We start from the raw sequence: 17,074 nt of genomic DNA, 5'->3' as shown, positions 1-17,074 counted from the left end.
ATTGTCGCTGAAATACCACACGTGAAATTATCACTTATAATTACACAAGAGGTTTGTATTTTACCGAGTAAATTTGGGTTGTTAAGGTAATGAAAATCTGTTACCTAGCAATTAGACGAGAAAAACTGTCAACTAATAAAAATGCGACACCGAAGGTGGAGCATTTTTAGGTTGACAGTTTTTCGAGTTCAATTGCTAAAAGGAAACAGATTTGAATTGCAACAACCCAAATTTACTCGGTTTAAATACAAACCTCGAGTGTAATTCGGCAGGACAATTTAACGAACAAGAAATTCACCAATTAATCAATTATTGACAGACGTCAGTCATATGGGAAATAATGCGATAATTGGTTCGAAAATGAATAAGTGAAAAAACCACTCGCTGGAAAAGTTGCAGGTAACTTTTGCGGTCAAAGTGACAATTTAACGAACAAGAAATTATAATTGCACAAGAGGTTTGTATTTTACCGAGTAAATTTGGGTTGTTTAGGTAATGAAAATCTGTTGCCTAGCAATTAGACGAGAAAAACTGTCAAATAATAAAAATGCGACACCGCAGGTGGAGCATTTTTAGGTTGACAGTTTTTCGAGTCCAATTGCTAAAAGGAAACAGATTTGAATTGCAACAACAAAAATTTACTCAGTTTAAATACAAGCCTCGAGTGTAATTCGGCAGGACAATTTAACGAACAAGAAATTCACCAAACTAATCAATTATTGACAGACGTCAAACTAGTCATATGGGAAAGGATAATGCGATAATTGGTTCGAAAATGAATAGTGAAAAAACCACTAGTGCATTTGTCGCTGGAAAAGTTGCAGGTAACTTTTGCCACTGTCAAAGTGACAATTGCACCGCGGCTTATGCGTTTTTTTATACATGAGTTGAATTGTCGCTGAAATACCACACGTGAAATTGTCACTATAATTCGTTCCCATTGGCTCAACAATTTGAAATCTCGACATTTCACTGGTCGAAATGTGACAAATGTTAGATGAATTGAATAGTCAAATTTATTTTTAAATTTTCAGGCATACCTACCAAAAGCTTCATAAAACATGTAAAAACAGTGTTATATGCACCTTTTAATTCTGAACAACTTTAAACTCTACAGTTTTTTCTGTAAAATGTACAGTAGGGCAGGATATTGCATAAAACTCATTTCCCATGTTAAATCTATGTTCCTACTTAGGGTGCACCACCCTGTATATGATCGTAAAGCTCCATGGGTGCCGCATTTGCTAAATTGGTGTCTCCACTTTTATCTTAAATTCCGGCACCAGCTTCAGTTCCACTTCCACATCAGCTGTCAAGAAAATTTGTTGGTCATATTGAAAGTTCATGAATTATGTGTTTTTTTTAAAATTTATTGCTGATCTTATTTATACGATTTAAAATTTATTGTAAATGCATATCAATGAACGCTAGTGATAACCACCAAAGTTTAATTTCGAACCGAATAGACCGCATAAGTAGCTGAATTGTAGTGTCTTCTTTACAAGCACAACCAACTGTTGACATACACGTGTCCCTGCGGAATTATTATTTCACATGCACTAATGTGTTGTAATCTGAAAACTTTATTATGAGAAACACACTCCAAGAGATTTATAAGTGAAGTTTGTTTATTAAGAAAATGTGAGTGAATAATTATCATTGGATTTGCATCTATAATCAATCTGTTTTAGAAAATAAGTATGTCTGATTTGGGAGATTGGTTTCGATCAGTACCTTTCTTTACAAGGTACTGGTTGACTTTAACCGTGGGATTTACGTTAGCCGGACGAATAGGAATATTTCGGCCGCATACTATGATCCTTTTATATGAACCATTGACACGGTTTCAGATATGGAGGTTGTTCACATGTTTATTTTATTATCCTCTTAGTCCGGGAAGTGGATTTCATTTTTTGATTAATTTATATTTTCTCTACAATTATTCTCGTCGATTAGAAACTGGTAAGTAACGTCAGTTTATTAACTAACTATAAATACTATAATGGTATTCACATTGAGATGGTAGTACGTAATACGGGTATAGGATAAAAACGTTGCCAATCCTACTGTCACTGTAAGTTTTGATAATTTTCTAAACAAACAAGGCCGTCTGGTGCAAGGAACACTGAAATATGATTCGGTTAGAAGAAGTGTGTGAATGTTCGTTAACAACTTCGACACCTTTATTTGATATATTCAAATAATTTTTTTATTTAAAAACAATTAGTGATCGCAAATTTTACAGAAGGCAATTTTGTATTGTGATACACAGCTATTTGTCCAATGAAGTTCACCAAAAAATTTAATTTGTTTTTATACGCCCAATACGTCCATTTTTTGTTAATAATGTAGTTAATGTTGACTATTTTTAATTTTCCAAAAAATCATTATGATTCTTTAAATATTGTCAAAATAAGCGACTAATAGAACACCTATACAAGAAATACACAGACTGTTTTTAGAAAGCACCCATATATTTTTATTTCATGTTTCAGATCAGTACAGTGGTAAACCAGCCGATTATTTCTTTATGCTGATTTTCAATTGGATTTGCTGCGTGATTGTCGGTTTAATCGCAGAAATACCGGTAAGTAGTCGGTAGCGTTTAAGAATCATTAAAACAAATCACCTCTTTTAGTTATTACTCGATCCTATGGTGTTATCGATTCTGTACATTTGGTGTCAACTTAATAAAGATGTAATTGTTAATTTCTGGTTCGGAACAAGATTTAAGGCGATGTATTTGCCATGGGTGTTATTAGCATTTAACATGGTCATTTCCGGTGGTGGTCTGTACGAAATAATTGGTATTCTGATTGGCCATCTATACTTCTTCCTGATGTTTAAATATCCCCAAGAGCTCGGAGGGCCAGTATTACTCCAGACGCCATCTATTCTTAAGGAGTGGTTTCCAGACAATTTCGGAGGAGTGCATGGATTCGGACAACCTCCTCAAAGAGCTCCACGTCCTCCTCCCGCTACTAGAGGTGGTTTATTTAGAGGGGGACACAATTGGGGTAGAGGGAATGTTCTTGGGGGAAATTAGTGTGTGAGTGTAGAATGGTCACATTGTTAATTTTATTTAATCCATTTTTTAAATAAATGATTTAGGTTAATATCTATAATTATTTCTTTTCGATGATGTTTTTTTGTATTTTAAAAATATACTTTCCTACATACTTTAACCCATACCTAAACATATAAGGATACGCTCGTAAAATATTATTTTCCTATAAATTACATCTCTTCATAGGACACCAGAGAATATTAAGCAATGGATGACAAATATTAAACCATTTTCTCACCCTCTTAAGTGCAGACCATGTCGGCGCCCTGTACTACTTTTCACCCAAGGTACCAGGCCAGTCTTGGTACTAACCTTCCATGATTAAACAAAGGCACTACCAACAAATATTTTGCCTATGACTCTACCAACTCGGTATCCCCAGTTATAGAAAGGAAGTACAAAAAGTAAAACAATACATTGGGTCGTATGAATAAAAGTAAATACTCGTAAGTGCTCCTTCGCACTGGGCGACTTAGCAGCCCTTCTAAGCAGAAGGACAGGACGCAGTGCAGCGCTGCTAAACAGAACAGTATGAAGGGGCAGTTACGAGTATTTACTTTGAGTTTTGCAAGTATAAGCATTTGCTTACTTTTATTCATACGACCCATTGTATACAAGTGAGAGAGGTCCAATACGTTTTACAGGAAATTGTGGTCATTTTCACAAATACTAAAGAAATCACTTGAGAAAACATGGACAGGCTCTCAGAAATGTAAAGCCATTTGCATGGTCCAATTTTAGATTTCAAATTTGATGAAGAAATGCAAGCTACTTTCTTCCTTTGGAACAATGCGATATAATACAGTATTTCAGAACTCATAAACTGCAAAACAGTTGAAAATACAATAATTATATCTATTACGTTTAAAAATACTGGACTACTAAATAATTTTTACGAACTACAGCAAGCAACAATATCGTTTTAGGTAGCAAAACCATATAAATAAAAAAATACAGGTATTTTATAATTTATTAAATCCTATAAAACAATTATTTTGCATTCTTAAGATATTCCTGGAGGATATCTAGTGCTGGCGACTCTTCACCAAAATCCTAGAAAAAAAATCACTGTTTAGTCAAGTTTAACAGCTGGGTCTTTAAAAATGTTTCAATTTTGTGAATGATTGAAGCTATATAATTGTAGTATCTTAGGTAGTAACAAATCTACCCGCTACAACTAATTTTGCTATTAATTGAAAAAGTACTCACTTTTATAACAACACACGAACATCCAACAACTTTACGCGCTTTGCCTGTGTTGTCTATTTTACATAAACCAGCCCATTCGCCCAATTTTTTGTTGTTGTCCACTTTGATGAGAGGGATTTGATGTTCGGCGCACAAAGCTGATACTAGCTTTTTGAACATGGGTTCATTGCAATTCTCTGCTAAAATACATAGGACTGCCTGCCTTTTGTCGAGAGCCTTCGCCGCTTCATGTAAACCACGCAGGACACCGTCGTGAATTAAAGCAATCTTTAAAACTTCCTGCAGTGCCTGATTTACGTCCATGGAGCCCCCACTGGTGGGTCTCGAGTACGTAGTTTCGTCCCTGCAAGTACAATTTCCTTTAACAAACATGCAAAGCGCCAACGATACATAATTTATGTTAGTTTTAACATCAGGTAGCAGAAATTACAGCATGGTAATAATAACGGGTTCCTCAGTAGAGGGAGCCTGCTAATTATCTCATCATTATGGAAAGAAAGCCAGGAAATGCTTATAGGTTAGGTAAAGTACTCACACTTCAGCGTCCGACATAATTGTGATTTATCTGAAATAAAACGAAAGTTAGACATTACTGGGATATTCTAAACTATATATCACTAATTTGAATATAAATAAATCACGATGTTCCTAAATTCCTTGAAATAACTCGGATTAAGTTCTACAACAAAACATTTACCTGACGTATAGACGCACCAAAAGGAAGTACATGAAGTTGCCGCGAGTAGCCATGGAGCTGCAGTGCCACCACCAACTTTCTAATCAGTTTTATACAGGATGATTCAAACATAACGAATTAATTGGGTCGTTTTACCATTCACTTCTTGCCATTGATTATACTGATACTGAAGTATAAACTTTGCTAAAAAAAAGTGTTATTGAGCACTGACGAATGTCTTTGTACTGGGATGTACAGACACGTTTTTAACAGTGGAAATAAAGGCAATAATTTTAAAAAATATTTCTATTTTGACCATTTTTACAAACTTGTCTTTTAAAACAATTAATATGCCAACTACATTACTATAGGTACAAAATGTATGACACGATATGAAAGATATCCAAAGTGTCAAGATTTTGTATTCTATAATGTAGATAACGGGCGATCAAAATTTCAAAAATGAGTTGCTGTCGAGTCGAATTCTATTGTCAAGTTAAGTATGTACGATTTTCCATGTAAACAAAAATTCCAAAGGTACTTCGACAGCTACTCATATTTTTGATCGCATAGTACTTAAATAAACTTGTCAATCGTTCAAGTTATAGGCCCGTATGAATAAAAGTAAAATACTCGTAAGTGCTCCTTCTCCTTCACACTGGGGAACTTAGCAGCGCTGCTGAGCAGCAGGACAGGACGCAGTGCAGCGCTGCTAAACCATGCTAAACAGACCACTATGAAGGGGCAGTTACGAGTATTTTGTAATGGAATAAGAATATAAAATATTGATTTGCGCATGACGTGACAATTAATTATTACCTAATTCACTGATTAAGTAAAGCGTTGCGTGCAGTCAGTAATAATCGTAATGTAGTAGATATAGGTAGGTGTTAAGTTGTAAATAAAGTTTTAAGTCATCTTCAAGAGTGGTTCTTTTCCCTAAATGTTCTCTCCATCAGAGGGAACATTACAATTTACTTTGAATTTTGCAAGTATAAGCATTTATTGCTTCCTTTTATTCATACGGGCTATAATTTCTTAACTTTTTAGAAGATATTAGCAGTAGAATGTGGTTACGTTTTCTATATTTAAGATCCCCAATACAATTTCACCACGGACCTCTTAAAAAAAAAGAGGTTCGTGAATTTCACACAGTTCGTTATAAATTTGTTTGTGACTTCACAGGTCAATTTTGAACATTCTAACAAAAGACTCATAACTAAGTATCAAATTTGTTGAGGCAGTACTGCTTTATTATGGTGTCACAAGGTGTTAGAACTTAGCTTCGAGTTTGCTTACAAATGATATGATGGACTTATACCAGTTTTTGTTCTGTATAAATCCTGCGGAGTATATAAAAGATCACCTTGTATGCATGTAGCAACAACAACATGGCATATATATAATCATATATATACTTCTCTTATATATATGTATATAATGCAACCATATATACTTCTCTTATATATATGAATGCAACATTGTCGTGCAATATTAACCTCAAATTGTTTCAATTTCAAGTTTCAACTGGTAGTATTTTGTGTAATACGTTAAAACACAAGCACAGAATTTTTACTTTAATCTTAGCAGACGCGAATGGTGAAGTTTCATGACAGCTGTTAATTACTCTGGTTAATAATAATGTCAGAACTTATCCCTCCTGCTTCTCAGGTTAGTAGTGTTCATACACAAGAGATAAGTTACACAGTTTACTCCCTTACACACTAATTACCTTTTTACAGAATAACGACCATGGCTCGATTATTGAGATGGACGAATTGCAAAAATTAAATGTGTGGGGAGAATCACAAGAGGTCTTAGAACAGCAAGCATTGAAAGAACTAGAAATATTGAATAATGCTACTTCGGCCACCAATGGTGAATTGGAGGATGGTGAAATACAATCCGTAGAGTTAATTAAGACTGCCACAACAAGCTTAAATTTAGATATTAAGTCGTATATTAAGAGACAGGAGGAATTAAAGAAACATCATGAATATAGACGTTGTCGGACCGTAAGTGATGAAAGCAAAACAGCATCTTCTACACTTCCGAAGAGTTGCACATCAACAGGTACAAAACGCAAAGCTCAACATATTACTGTGCAGAAATGTAAAAAGCCGAGAAACAATAGAGAAGCAAGTTGTTCAGGAAGCGAATATGAACCGTCTGACGATTGTTTATCTTCTGGTATGTTGAGCTCATAGCTGCAATTTGTGATGTTATTCACTTCATTCTTTACTGGGTGGTTTTGTTCACCATCTTTGATCAGAATGAACTTTAGAATACATACTGGAAGAGTGTTTGTGATATGTGGCATTTTTTAGGTGAGGAGCAGGAATCCCTGCCAACAGCAACGAAACAAAGACAACTGAAAAATATAAATGTTCAGAGGGTTCGGGATGATGGATGCATTAAATTCTTTAAGTCTAGACTTGATGAATATTACAAGGAGCTTGAGAAAACGCAAAGGGAACAAAGTGAAGAAACACCTGATTATGTTCAAATAAGTGCTAGCTTCAAAGTGCCTTATAAAATGTGGAATGATTTATATAGGTACGCTGGTTAGAGTAGTGACCTGAGGCTTACGGTGCCCAGAGAGTCTCTTGTATGTTTGAATTTCTTTTTTGATGTCCCTGTGTAATTCCTGTGTCATTTTGAGTGGAATAATTGGTGTTGCATAGCCACCTAACAAAATTCCGAGCAAAATTCCATATATGAGTTACATTAGCTAAGTAAGGAAATACCCTGGATCATCAACCTAGGCTTGAGTTCACATACATACCTCAATACCTATTTTACACATGACTCGTGTAGTTTGTAGAATGTTTAAAAGGATTTCTAGTATATTGGTAATTACAGTTATCAACAAAAAGGTGTAAAATGGTTATGGAACATACATCAACAATCAACAGGTGGATTACTAGGCGATGAAATGGGCTTAGGCAAAACTGTACAAGTAATTGTATTTTTAGCAGCTCTGCAATACAGCCGTGTAGTTTCCAGTCATGGAAGGTATAAACCATTGTATATTTCCCCCTACTGTAATTGCATGTACCTATTTAGATATACAGGCCTCGGTGCAACATTGATTGTCGTTCCCGCCACCGTTATTCATCAATGGGTGAAACATTTTCACGATTGGGCTCCAGAATTTCGCGTCGCTGTTCTCCATCAGTCAGGGAGCTTTACTGGTAAAATCAAAGCAAACACAAAATATTTTTAATTAGTTAATGACAGGTAACAAATCTCAACTTATGAAAGAGATAAACAAATCTAAAGGAATACTGATTACCACCTATTCTGGAGTTTTAAAATACAAAGGCTATTTGTCGGAATTACCCTGGCATTACCTCATCTTAGACGAGGGACATAAGATACGAAATCACAATGCAAAGGTTAGTTCCTCGGTTAGTTCTGTGTAAAATATTTGCACCTTGTAAGTTCACATTACAGGTGAGCATCGCGATTAAGCAGCTTACTACTCCCCATCGTATTATGCTTACTGGGTCACCCATGCAAAATAATTTACAAGAGCTGTGGAGTTTATTTGATTTCATTGTTCCGGGTATGTTGGGAAATTTGACTACTTTTATGGAGCATGTTGCCACTCCTATTATGCAGGGAGGATATACTAATGCTACGCCTATGCAGGTAAGTTCATGACAGTGTTGCCACATGTGAATTGTAATATGTGAGTGGGATTTATTTTTCAGGAAGCTACTGCACTGTCTGTAGCAACAGCACTAAAAGATCTGATATCACCTCATTTGCTTAGAAGGTCAAAGAAAGAGGTCCAGAAATATATTCACTTGCCTAATAAAAGTGAACAGGTTTTGTTCTGTTCGCTGACAGATGAGCAGAGGGATTTATATAAGAATTACTTAATGGTAAACTGTGTGATGCTGAAGGCCAACCTTAACTAAATTTTGTACAGGGTGATCAAGTGGGAATGATTTTGAAAGGAAGGGGAAAGAACTGGTTTGCTGAAAATCATGTTCGTGCCAATGTCTTAGTGGCCATTACCATGTTAAGGAAAATTTGCAATCATCCAGATTTATATTTGGGAGATGATGATTCATGGGTATGTAATTCTTGCTATATCTTACACTACAACTACTCCTAATTAAAGCTGGAACTATTGCTAATTTATTGGAGCGACAAAGTCAGTTAAATTACCAAATATGAAGCATTTATTCTTAGTATTACAGTGGTCAAATCAGAAAAACAAGTGAATTGAGATGCACAATGTTTTTTTTTATTTGACCATTAGTGTAAAGCCTGAGAAGAAATGTCCAACGATCTTTTTTAAACCTAATTGTTTGTAGTCGATTAAATGCTGATGGAGGTGTACGGCGTATTAATATCAAATGAAATGTGTCGTAATTTAGATGATTTATGTTCTCTGTTAATCCCTTAACACATATTATATTATAATCTTTGAGTGAGAATAAAATGTTGTTTCTACTGTAGAATAACAGTGAACTAAGTGTAGAAGACAAACCTGGCTACTACAAACGTTCGGGTAAAATGGTGGTCGTCTCGGCTCTGTTGAAAATTTGGAAAAAACAAAAGCATCGTGTCCTTTTATTTACGCAGGCTCGGACTATGATAGCTATATTTGAAGAATTTTTAAATCAGCAAGGTTACAAGTATTTGAAGATGGATGGTGGTACGAGCATCAGTTCACGGCAGCCGTTAATTAACAAATTTAATGAGGTATAATCAAACAATAGCAAAATCCCTGAGCATTTCTGTTCCTTAGGATTCCACTTATGATGTGTTTCTTTTAACAACAAGAGTTGGCGGATTGGGTGTTAATCTCACGGGTGCAAATAGGGTTATAATATTCGATCCTGATTGGAATCCAGCTACGGACACTCAAGCTAGGGAACGAGCATGGAGGATAGGACAAGAGAAACAGGTTACAGTCTACCGTCTCATTTCAGCCGGTACTATAGAGGAAAAAGTGTGTTCATGGAGACATAAGTTGCTTTAACTTTAATCGCAAATGTTTCAGATGTATCAGAGACAAGTGTGGAAGCAGCTACTTAGCAACAAAGTTCTGCTCGATCCAAAAACCCAGAAGTTTTTTAAAACTAACAATCTGTACGATTTATTTTCTTTTACAGAGCCAGCCGATGGCTCGAATCCAGAAACGACGAATATTTTTCACAACTCTAGGGTAAATAGTTCACATTCATATTGCATGTTGAATTCAAATGTCGGTGTGTAGGTCAGTTTACAAGAAAAAATGAAAGAGAAGAAAAATGAAGGCGAAAGTTCCGTGCAATTTTCAGATGCAAAGATAGAAGCGATGAGAAGTTTAGCACAACAAATCGCAAAGAGCATTAGTAATAAAAACACCGAAAGTAATGTAATACAGAAAACTTCACAGCAAAAGGAGTTAGAGGCGGTACGGTTACAAAAGTTACAAAAAAAAGAAGTATTAAAGAAGCTGTCTCCCATGGAACTTAGGTTATTAAATCGAAATAAGTTAGAGAAGAAAGAAGAGGTGGTTAATAAAATCGATGATGTTGGCACTAACGTTAGTTTCTCGAATGCTCTGGCCTTGTCAGAGAAAACCTCAGAGTTATATCATAAAATGAAGAATAATAAAAAAGAGTTACCAATTGTGGAGGAACCGAAATCTGTTAAAAAAGGCCAAGAAAAGAAAGAGTCAAAGGGTAGGAAGAAATTAGACGTTAAGGTAGATACATCAGGGATAGTTGATGGAGAAGTTGTGGAAGGATTACTGAAAAAGGAAACCAAAAAGCATCAGAATAGGGAAGACGGTAGCAAAAGTTCTCAAGACGACTATGTTCTTGAAAAATTATTCACAAAAAAAGGTACTTTCATTTTTAATATTTTTCAGTTAATAAATAACCAATTGTTGAACAATTACAGGTGTTCAAGGTGCTTTGGAACATGAGTCAATTGTTCAATGTTCAGATAGGAAAGAGAACCAAATGAAATTGAAATGGGAAGCTCAGCAGAAAACTGAATTAGCGCTACAAGCACTCAGGAAATCACGATTGAGTAATTGGAGATGGTAGTTTATAGCATATTTTTTTAAATAACAGAGCTGTGATATTCATTTTGTACATTCCCTTTTTTCTCTTTTTTTTTGTTATTACTATATTGAATTAAATTTTTTAGAGCATTGTTTTGTCTAAGTGTTTTAAGTAACAAGCATTCAATAACTGTTCTGGTCTGAGCGCCACATTGCAAAAATTAAGACTTGAAAACTGTCAATCTTGTGCTTTTTATCTTTCTGCATACTTTTCTCATTTCTGTGTGTTTTTACCAATTGAATTGTTTTCTTTGTATTTTCGTTCGTACGTACATGTTTTTTTGGCGACGAACAGTTGATAGCAAACCATATGAACGGCGCTATGTTCATGCTAGAAAGGGAAAACCACAGGCACTACTACCAGAACAGTTATTGAAACCCCATGTAGGGTCATTCTTGACGACCGCCAGTTAGAAAGATATAAGGGTTTTGGCGCATGATGAATTGAACTAAAATATTTTCTAGATGGCGCCACTTCCGCAAATACTGGAAGTAGCCATCAACTTTGTTATTTTAAATAGGGACTCCCTATTTTGTCTACATTTTCGGATTTTACGTCGAATTTGGAGTACAACGATACCCCATAGTTGACCCTTTCCTCCAAGGGCTTCGTCGATATTCAAGTTTTTATGTCAACAACTGAATTTGCAGGGGTAATTTTAAAAATTTATTATTCGAAAACGGTAAGAGATATTTCAAACCAGTTTTAGAGATTGAATTTTCTTATGGTATGTGTAACCGTCTAAATAACAAGTTAGACTACGTGGCTTTTTCAAAGACTTTTAAATTTTTAAATATTAATGATTTATTCAAAAAGGTCACAAACATTACAAAAAATCCTATTGTACCTACTCCCTTCCGTTTGCAACTAGGTTCAGAGCCTGGTTCTCAATAAATAGTCTAAATCTTTAGACTAAGTTGCTTCACCCTCCCTGGTTGCAGATAGCTGTCTCCAAGGAGTTGATGTCCGCCTCTGATCAAGGCGTCACAGTGACAGACTACATGTTAGGTAGGTTATCTGCCTCGTCACACAACCTGCACGTGAGCTCCCCCATAAGCCCAATGTTATGCAGGTGATAGTTGACCATCCAGTGCCCAGTAGGTACACAGGTGATCTTCCTAATCTGACTTCTATTCAGTTTTAGTAGAAGCTTAAAGCACCCAGATTTGCCAAAGGACTCTGTTAAAAAGGCCCTGGGCCGACTGAGTTCGGTTGCTTGTTGCCATTGTGCCTGGAATTGACTGATCGTAGAAATGTATAACTAACTGAAATGTCGGTTTCTAGCAACAGACTGTAATCCTAGCCCTGACAAAGAAGGGAGCAATTGCCAGGGTGGGCTCGGGTTCGACAAAGTTCCCCACTACTGCCTTCACGAGCCATCTCCTCCGCCCTTTCGTTGTCCCCTCTTTCCGCAGTGCGCTGGCACCCAGATCAAGAAGTTCGCCTGCAATCAAGCGCCGTGGCCGATCGGAACCTGTCTGCTGACAGGGTCTTACCATCACGGTCGAGTACACAATCGTCACTCGATGCGACACCGTTGTGTTTTCTGCTTGAATGAAAAACTCGTAACTGTATACTGGATAGGTAATTATACGAATATACCTATGAAATTATAAACATTTCCAATGTATATAAAAGTGATACTTATAAATAGCTAATACCGCGTCCCCTTGATTGATGCCAATGGCATGAGCCATGCCTGCCGTACCCTAGTTACGCCTCTGGGCTCTAGTCCCAAAAGTGCCTCCATGGCCAAAGTTGGTGTGGTTTCAGGGCTCCAGTGACTCCCGCCTGCGCATTGCAGGCCACAATACAAGTGCACCATACAGTATTATTGGCCTTATCACAACAGTGTAAAGCCAATATACCAGTCGAGGTTCAAGCCCCATGTACGTACAACCAAAGGCCCGGCCTTTTACATCCTCATAAACATCTTATACACTAAATGTGCCGTTCCAGGTCAGGCGGGAGTCTATGATGACTCCCAAATATTTCACTGACGTGGTCAGACCCAGTTGACCCCCTCGAAGGGTGAGCACCTCAGGTCCGTTCGACTCCTTCTATTTGTTAATGGAACAAACAACCTTGGTCTTTTCCGGATTAACGGAAAGGTCATGGCCACTACACCACCTATATCCATACCTGTTCAAGAGTCCCCTGCCTGAGCTTTCACCACCCTCACTGATTGAATCGAACGTGATGTTAAACGCATCTTCGATATCTAAAAACGCTCCTAGGGCAGATATTCCCTTTTCCAGCCTCAACTCGATGCTGTGTTGGAACGGATGTAGTGATTTAAGAACCAGTACCCCATTATAATATAGGTATATGCATCCACCTTCATCGTTTTGAAAAGAAACGATGATAGGCTGATGGTCTGTAATGTCATATTTAGCACGACCCTGCTTAGGGAGGTAGGTACACAACTCCAGAACAAACAAACTTGTTCTATGTACACAACTCTTACCTATCTCCAGCATTCGGGGATATACCCTAAAGCCAGGGAGGCTCTAAAGAGGTGCAACAAATGTAAGAGTAGCGACTCCAGGCCCATTTCTGCAGAAGAGTCGGAAATGTCCCTTCCCTCCTGCACTCTTCAATGGGTTGAACGCGCTGGCCACCCATCTCGGACATCCCTCGGTAACCACCCTGGCACCTACTTTTCAGTCGATCGCCCTTACGCCGACCCGGGTAGCTCCTTACTGGTGGGTCCCACCCAAGTTACGTAGTTCCATTGAATTTATAACTATCAGAAGCGCGGATCTCATATAACAGTTTGTGACCATATGCGAACTTTCCGCCGCTAGGGGCAGTTCGATCGTTTGAAAGTCCGTGTGCGATCGAAAGTGGAGCGTTACATTGACATTAGATGGCAGCATTACAAACCATTCATTTTGACCATTCGAATATTTTCCTTTTTAATCGTTAGATGTCAGGAACTCGGGATGTTTTTTGTGTTATCATCGGAATGGTTTTATAAATAGGATTGGAATGTTCTAAAAATAGATCCCTTAAGAAGCGTTGCGTAAATTTGTAATGTAAATAATAATACATTTAGACGAACGAAGCTTGCAGTCCTTGTCCTTGAAGGAATGCAATTTCATACATTCTATTCACAGGCAGCACAATGGGCAGGTTCGACATTTTTTTATTTTTACTGAAAGCGGGAGATTTTGTTATTAAAAAACGATCAAAAAAAATCGATTAATCGTTAATCGATAACTATCGATAATTATCTATAACTTCAAACAATTATCGATAACTTCCGATAATAATCGACAATTATCGATAAATCGTAACGATCATTTTCGATAATGATCGATAACGTTTGATAATAATTATCGATAACTTTTGAAAATAATTAATAATGATTGTTAGCTGCTGATAATAATCGATTATTATTGCCACTTGTCGAAAATTGTCTATCTCTGATATTTATCGATTAATAGGTAGATAAGTAGCGGAAATTATCAAGAGAAAACGATCGATACTTTTTCATAAATCTCCTCGATATATATTCTCAGTCGATATACATCATCCATGCGTACATCGCTAACATTTTTGTTTTTTTGGTATTGGTATTGCGAGAGATAATTTAAATAAAACAGGATCTTTTGATGCTGAAGTTTTCTGAAATCAAAGGTGATCAAGTGGACGATAATCCTCAAAAATGAGTACAGCAGTAGGTTGTGAATTGTGATCATATGGCAACTCCACAATGCTCTTACATAGCTTTTGTTGGAAGTAAACTGGTATACCTAAACATTGAAAAGTTTATGTCGTTAAAAATTCTCTCGATAATTATCTATCTTAATAGTTTAGTTGTGAGATTAATCGATAGATTATCGGTAATTATAGATTTATCGACCAATCCTTTAAAATTTTCGATAAATTACACCGGTCTACAGCATTTTTGCGCATGGGACATATATACCTTATTTTTATTGCTTCTATAGCCACAAATAAGAATTAGAACAAAAAATGGTTATGTGTTTTTGTGTGAAAAAAATGCAAAAAACCAAAAAATAAAAATACCTATAAAATCTTACTTACATAGGCATGATTTATTAAATGGTAACGTTTCTACATTTATAATTTGTTTATCTTAAGAGTCTAAATGTTTAAAAATGGAACAGTTTTGCTGTTTTTGTCATGTTCTTTTCTTATCAACCCCCCAAATACGATTTTCCATCATGCTTCCAGCTTCCTGGCCTTGGGAAGGTGCCTAAGTTCCATTGTCTTGAGAAAGTGTTGTCCTTGTTATTCCGAATAAGCTCCCATATTATCCTTAAATTGATCTAAATGAGAATGTAACCTGTGCATCTTTATCCTTTAGAGACATTCTATACCCCATGATACAAAACCAAATCCTGTCAGCTCGTCATAATTTTCAGCTCTATGGTGTCCCAGGAAACACTGAACGGGAAACCATGGACTATTGCCTTAAAACTGTTCCAGGATTTTTTTTCCTCTTTGCTAAGTAACCGCGGAAAAATATCACCCTCCATTTTTCTTTTTTTTTGAGGGAAAACAAAGATTCCAGCTTTAATTTTCGCCCCTGAAAGCTTTCAATCAAATCGCTGTAACTTTTGTAAAAGCAAATATTTTCCACGTCTTAATCGCACTTTTTATTTATTTTTGCTTATTATAGTCAGAATATATTATGTAAATCCCATGCGCAAAAAATTCTTTTTTCTCCAACCACCTGAATAAGACGCTATTTTGTGACAGTGTTCGGTACCTAAAATTGACGTTTTGCGGATTAATCGCTTTCACCATGGCAACTGTACAAAAAGTGGATACTTTTGGTCCTAGTACCAAAAAGAAATTGACCTTGAAAGTTGGCCAATTAAAAAATTACAATCACGGAGATATGTCACATTGAGATCGTTTTACTGCAGGTTGTAAGATATTTCTATACATACAAATCAAATATTTTTGCAGATTCAATGCAAATAATGATGTTACCTATACGTATGTACATGTATTGAAAATGATTTACGCTCGCTATTTTTATTTAAACCATGTGTAACGTAATTTACATATTCCGTGAACGTAATTTTAATACGTATACAACCCGCCGTCGCGCGTAACGCCATCTACTTCAGACCCATTGCACTATTATCTGTCATTTTGAATTCAAAATTTGAAAAAGTTAATTACAATTAATTTTAATTAAAAAACTGTATGGTAAGTTTTTTATTTCAATACAAAATATAACAATATTAATTGTGTATACATAAAATGACTGAAACTGATAGCGACATGGATTGCACTCCGCCAGAGATTATAGAAACGGCAGAATATGCTACCTCAAGATTTATTTGCTCCCTACAAAGTCGCGAGAGGTGAGAAGTAAGAAGTAAGAACGAATAGGTTATAAGTTAACCTAAAAACTAGAGTGGCATGACACGTGAGGACAAGAAAGCAGAAGTTCTTATACTATAGTAGTGAAACTGTAACTGAATCTAGATTCGAATATAATTTGAAGTAAAGGGGGTTGGAGAAAAAATTTTATGTTTTATTCGTACAAAAAATGCGTTTTCGGGACTCGGAAGGTTGCTGGACTCCGCTAACGCGTCGTCCAGCAACTATCTTCCTCGTCCCGAAAACTGACATTTTTTGTACTAATGAAACAAATAACTATTTTGTTGATCGGTGTTATCCATTAGTCGACCATTTTTTTAAAATTTATCGACTGACTATTAATCGATAATTATCGATAAGTTATCGATTAACCATTGAGAACTAATTTCAAACGTCAGAATTTAAAAGAAAAGAGGTAACGAGTTAACGACCTTTTTATTTTGTATCAAAATTGCCAGGTGTGACGTGTGATCCTAGATCAGGGGTCGGCAACCTGCGGCTCTTTTTATACCTATAAAGTTGCGGCTCTCCGTATTTATCTAAAGAAATTAGTTCATTTGTTCGAAATTCGCCTTTTTAATTAATCTTATTTTGTATCAAAAGTACACTTGCAGCAAATAATTATCTAATTTTTGACACTTGTTTACTTTCTGGTATTCTTTTGTTTTTTTATTATAGCCA

General features: G+C 36.2%; 3 protein-coding genes across 3 annotated transcripts; 2 read left to right on the top strand and 1 right to left on the bottom strand.

Annotated features, from left to right (window-relative positions):
* Positions 1-1,288: 1,288 nt before the first annotated feature.
* LOC116158571 (derlin-1) lies at positions 1,289-3,120 on the top strand. The gene is made up of 4 exons (XM_031471369.1): positions 1,289-1,641; positions 1,692-1,962; positions 2,496-2,587; positions 2,639-3,120. Exons 2-4 carry the CDS (start codon positions 1,701-1,703, stop codon positions 3,044-3,046), a joined length of 762 nt encoding a protein of 253 aa, XP_031327229.1. The 5' UTR covers positions 1,289-1,641; positions 1,692-1,700; the 3' UTR covers positions 3,047-3,120.
* Positions 3,121-4,023: 903 nt separating this feature from the next.
* On the bottom strand, positions 4,024-5,058 carry LOC116158572 (40S ribosomal protein S12). The gene is made up of 4 exons (XM_031471370.1): positions 4,974-5,058; positions 4,812-4,841; positions 4,277-4,619; positions 4,024-4,120 (listed from the first exon to the last, which is right to left on the bottom strand). Exons 2-4 carry the CDS (start codon positions 4,826-4,828, stop codon positions 4,058-4,060), a joined length of 423 nt encoding a protein of 140 aa, XP_031327230.1. The 5' UTR covers positions 4,829-4,841; positions 4,974-5,058; the 3' UTR covers positions 4,024-4,057.
* A 1,345-nt stretch (positions 5,059-6,403) lies between these two features.
* Positions 6,404-11,116, top strand: LOC116158597 (DNA excision repair protein ERCC-6-like). Its single transcript, XM_031471406.1, has 14 exons — positions 6,404-6,623; positions 6,695-7,142; positions 7,280-7,508; positions 7,815-7,967; positions 8,019-8,146; positions 8,193-8,350; positions 8,409-8,606; positions 8,669-8,842; positions 8,890-9,036; positions 9,426-9,671; positions 9,718-9,921; positions 9,973-10,137; positions 10,189-10,801; positions 10,860-11,116. Exons 1-14 carry the CDS (start codon positions 6,594-6,596, stop codon positions 11,006-11,008), a joined length of 3,042 nt encoding a protein of 1,013 aa, XP_031327266.1. The 5' UTR covers positions 6,404-6,593; the 3' UTR covers positions 11,009-11,116.
* The last annotated feature ends 5,958 nt before the right edge of the window (positions 11,117-17,074 follow it).

The sequence above is a fragment of the Photinus pyralis genome, unplaced genomic scaffold (assembly GCF_008802855.1).
Source record: "Photinus pyralis isolate 1611_PpyrPB1 unplaced genomic scaffold, Ppyr1.3 Ppyr1.4_LG1, whole genome shotgun sequence".
Classification (NCBI taxonomy): Eukaryota; Metazoa; Arthropoda; class Insecta; order Coleoptera; family Lampyridae; genus Photinus; species Photinus pyralis.
The sequence above is the reverse complement of the archived record's forward strand: the minus strand, read 5'-3'. Positions and strand labels throughout refer to the sequence as shown.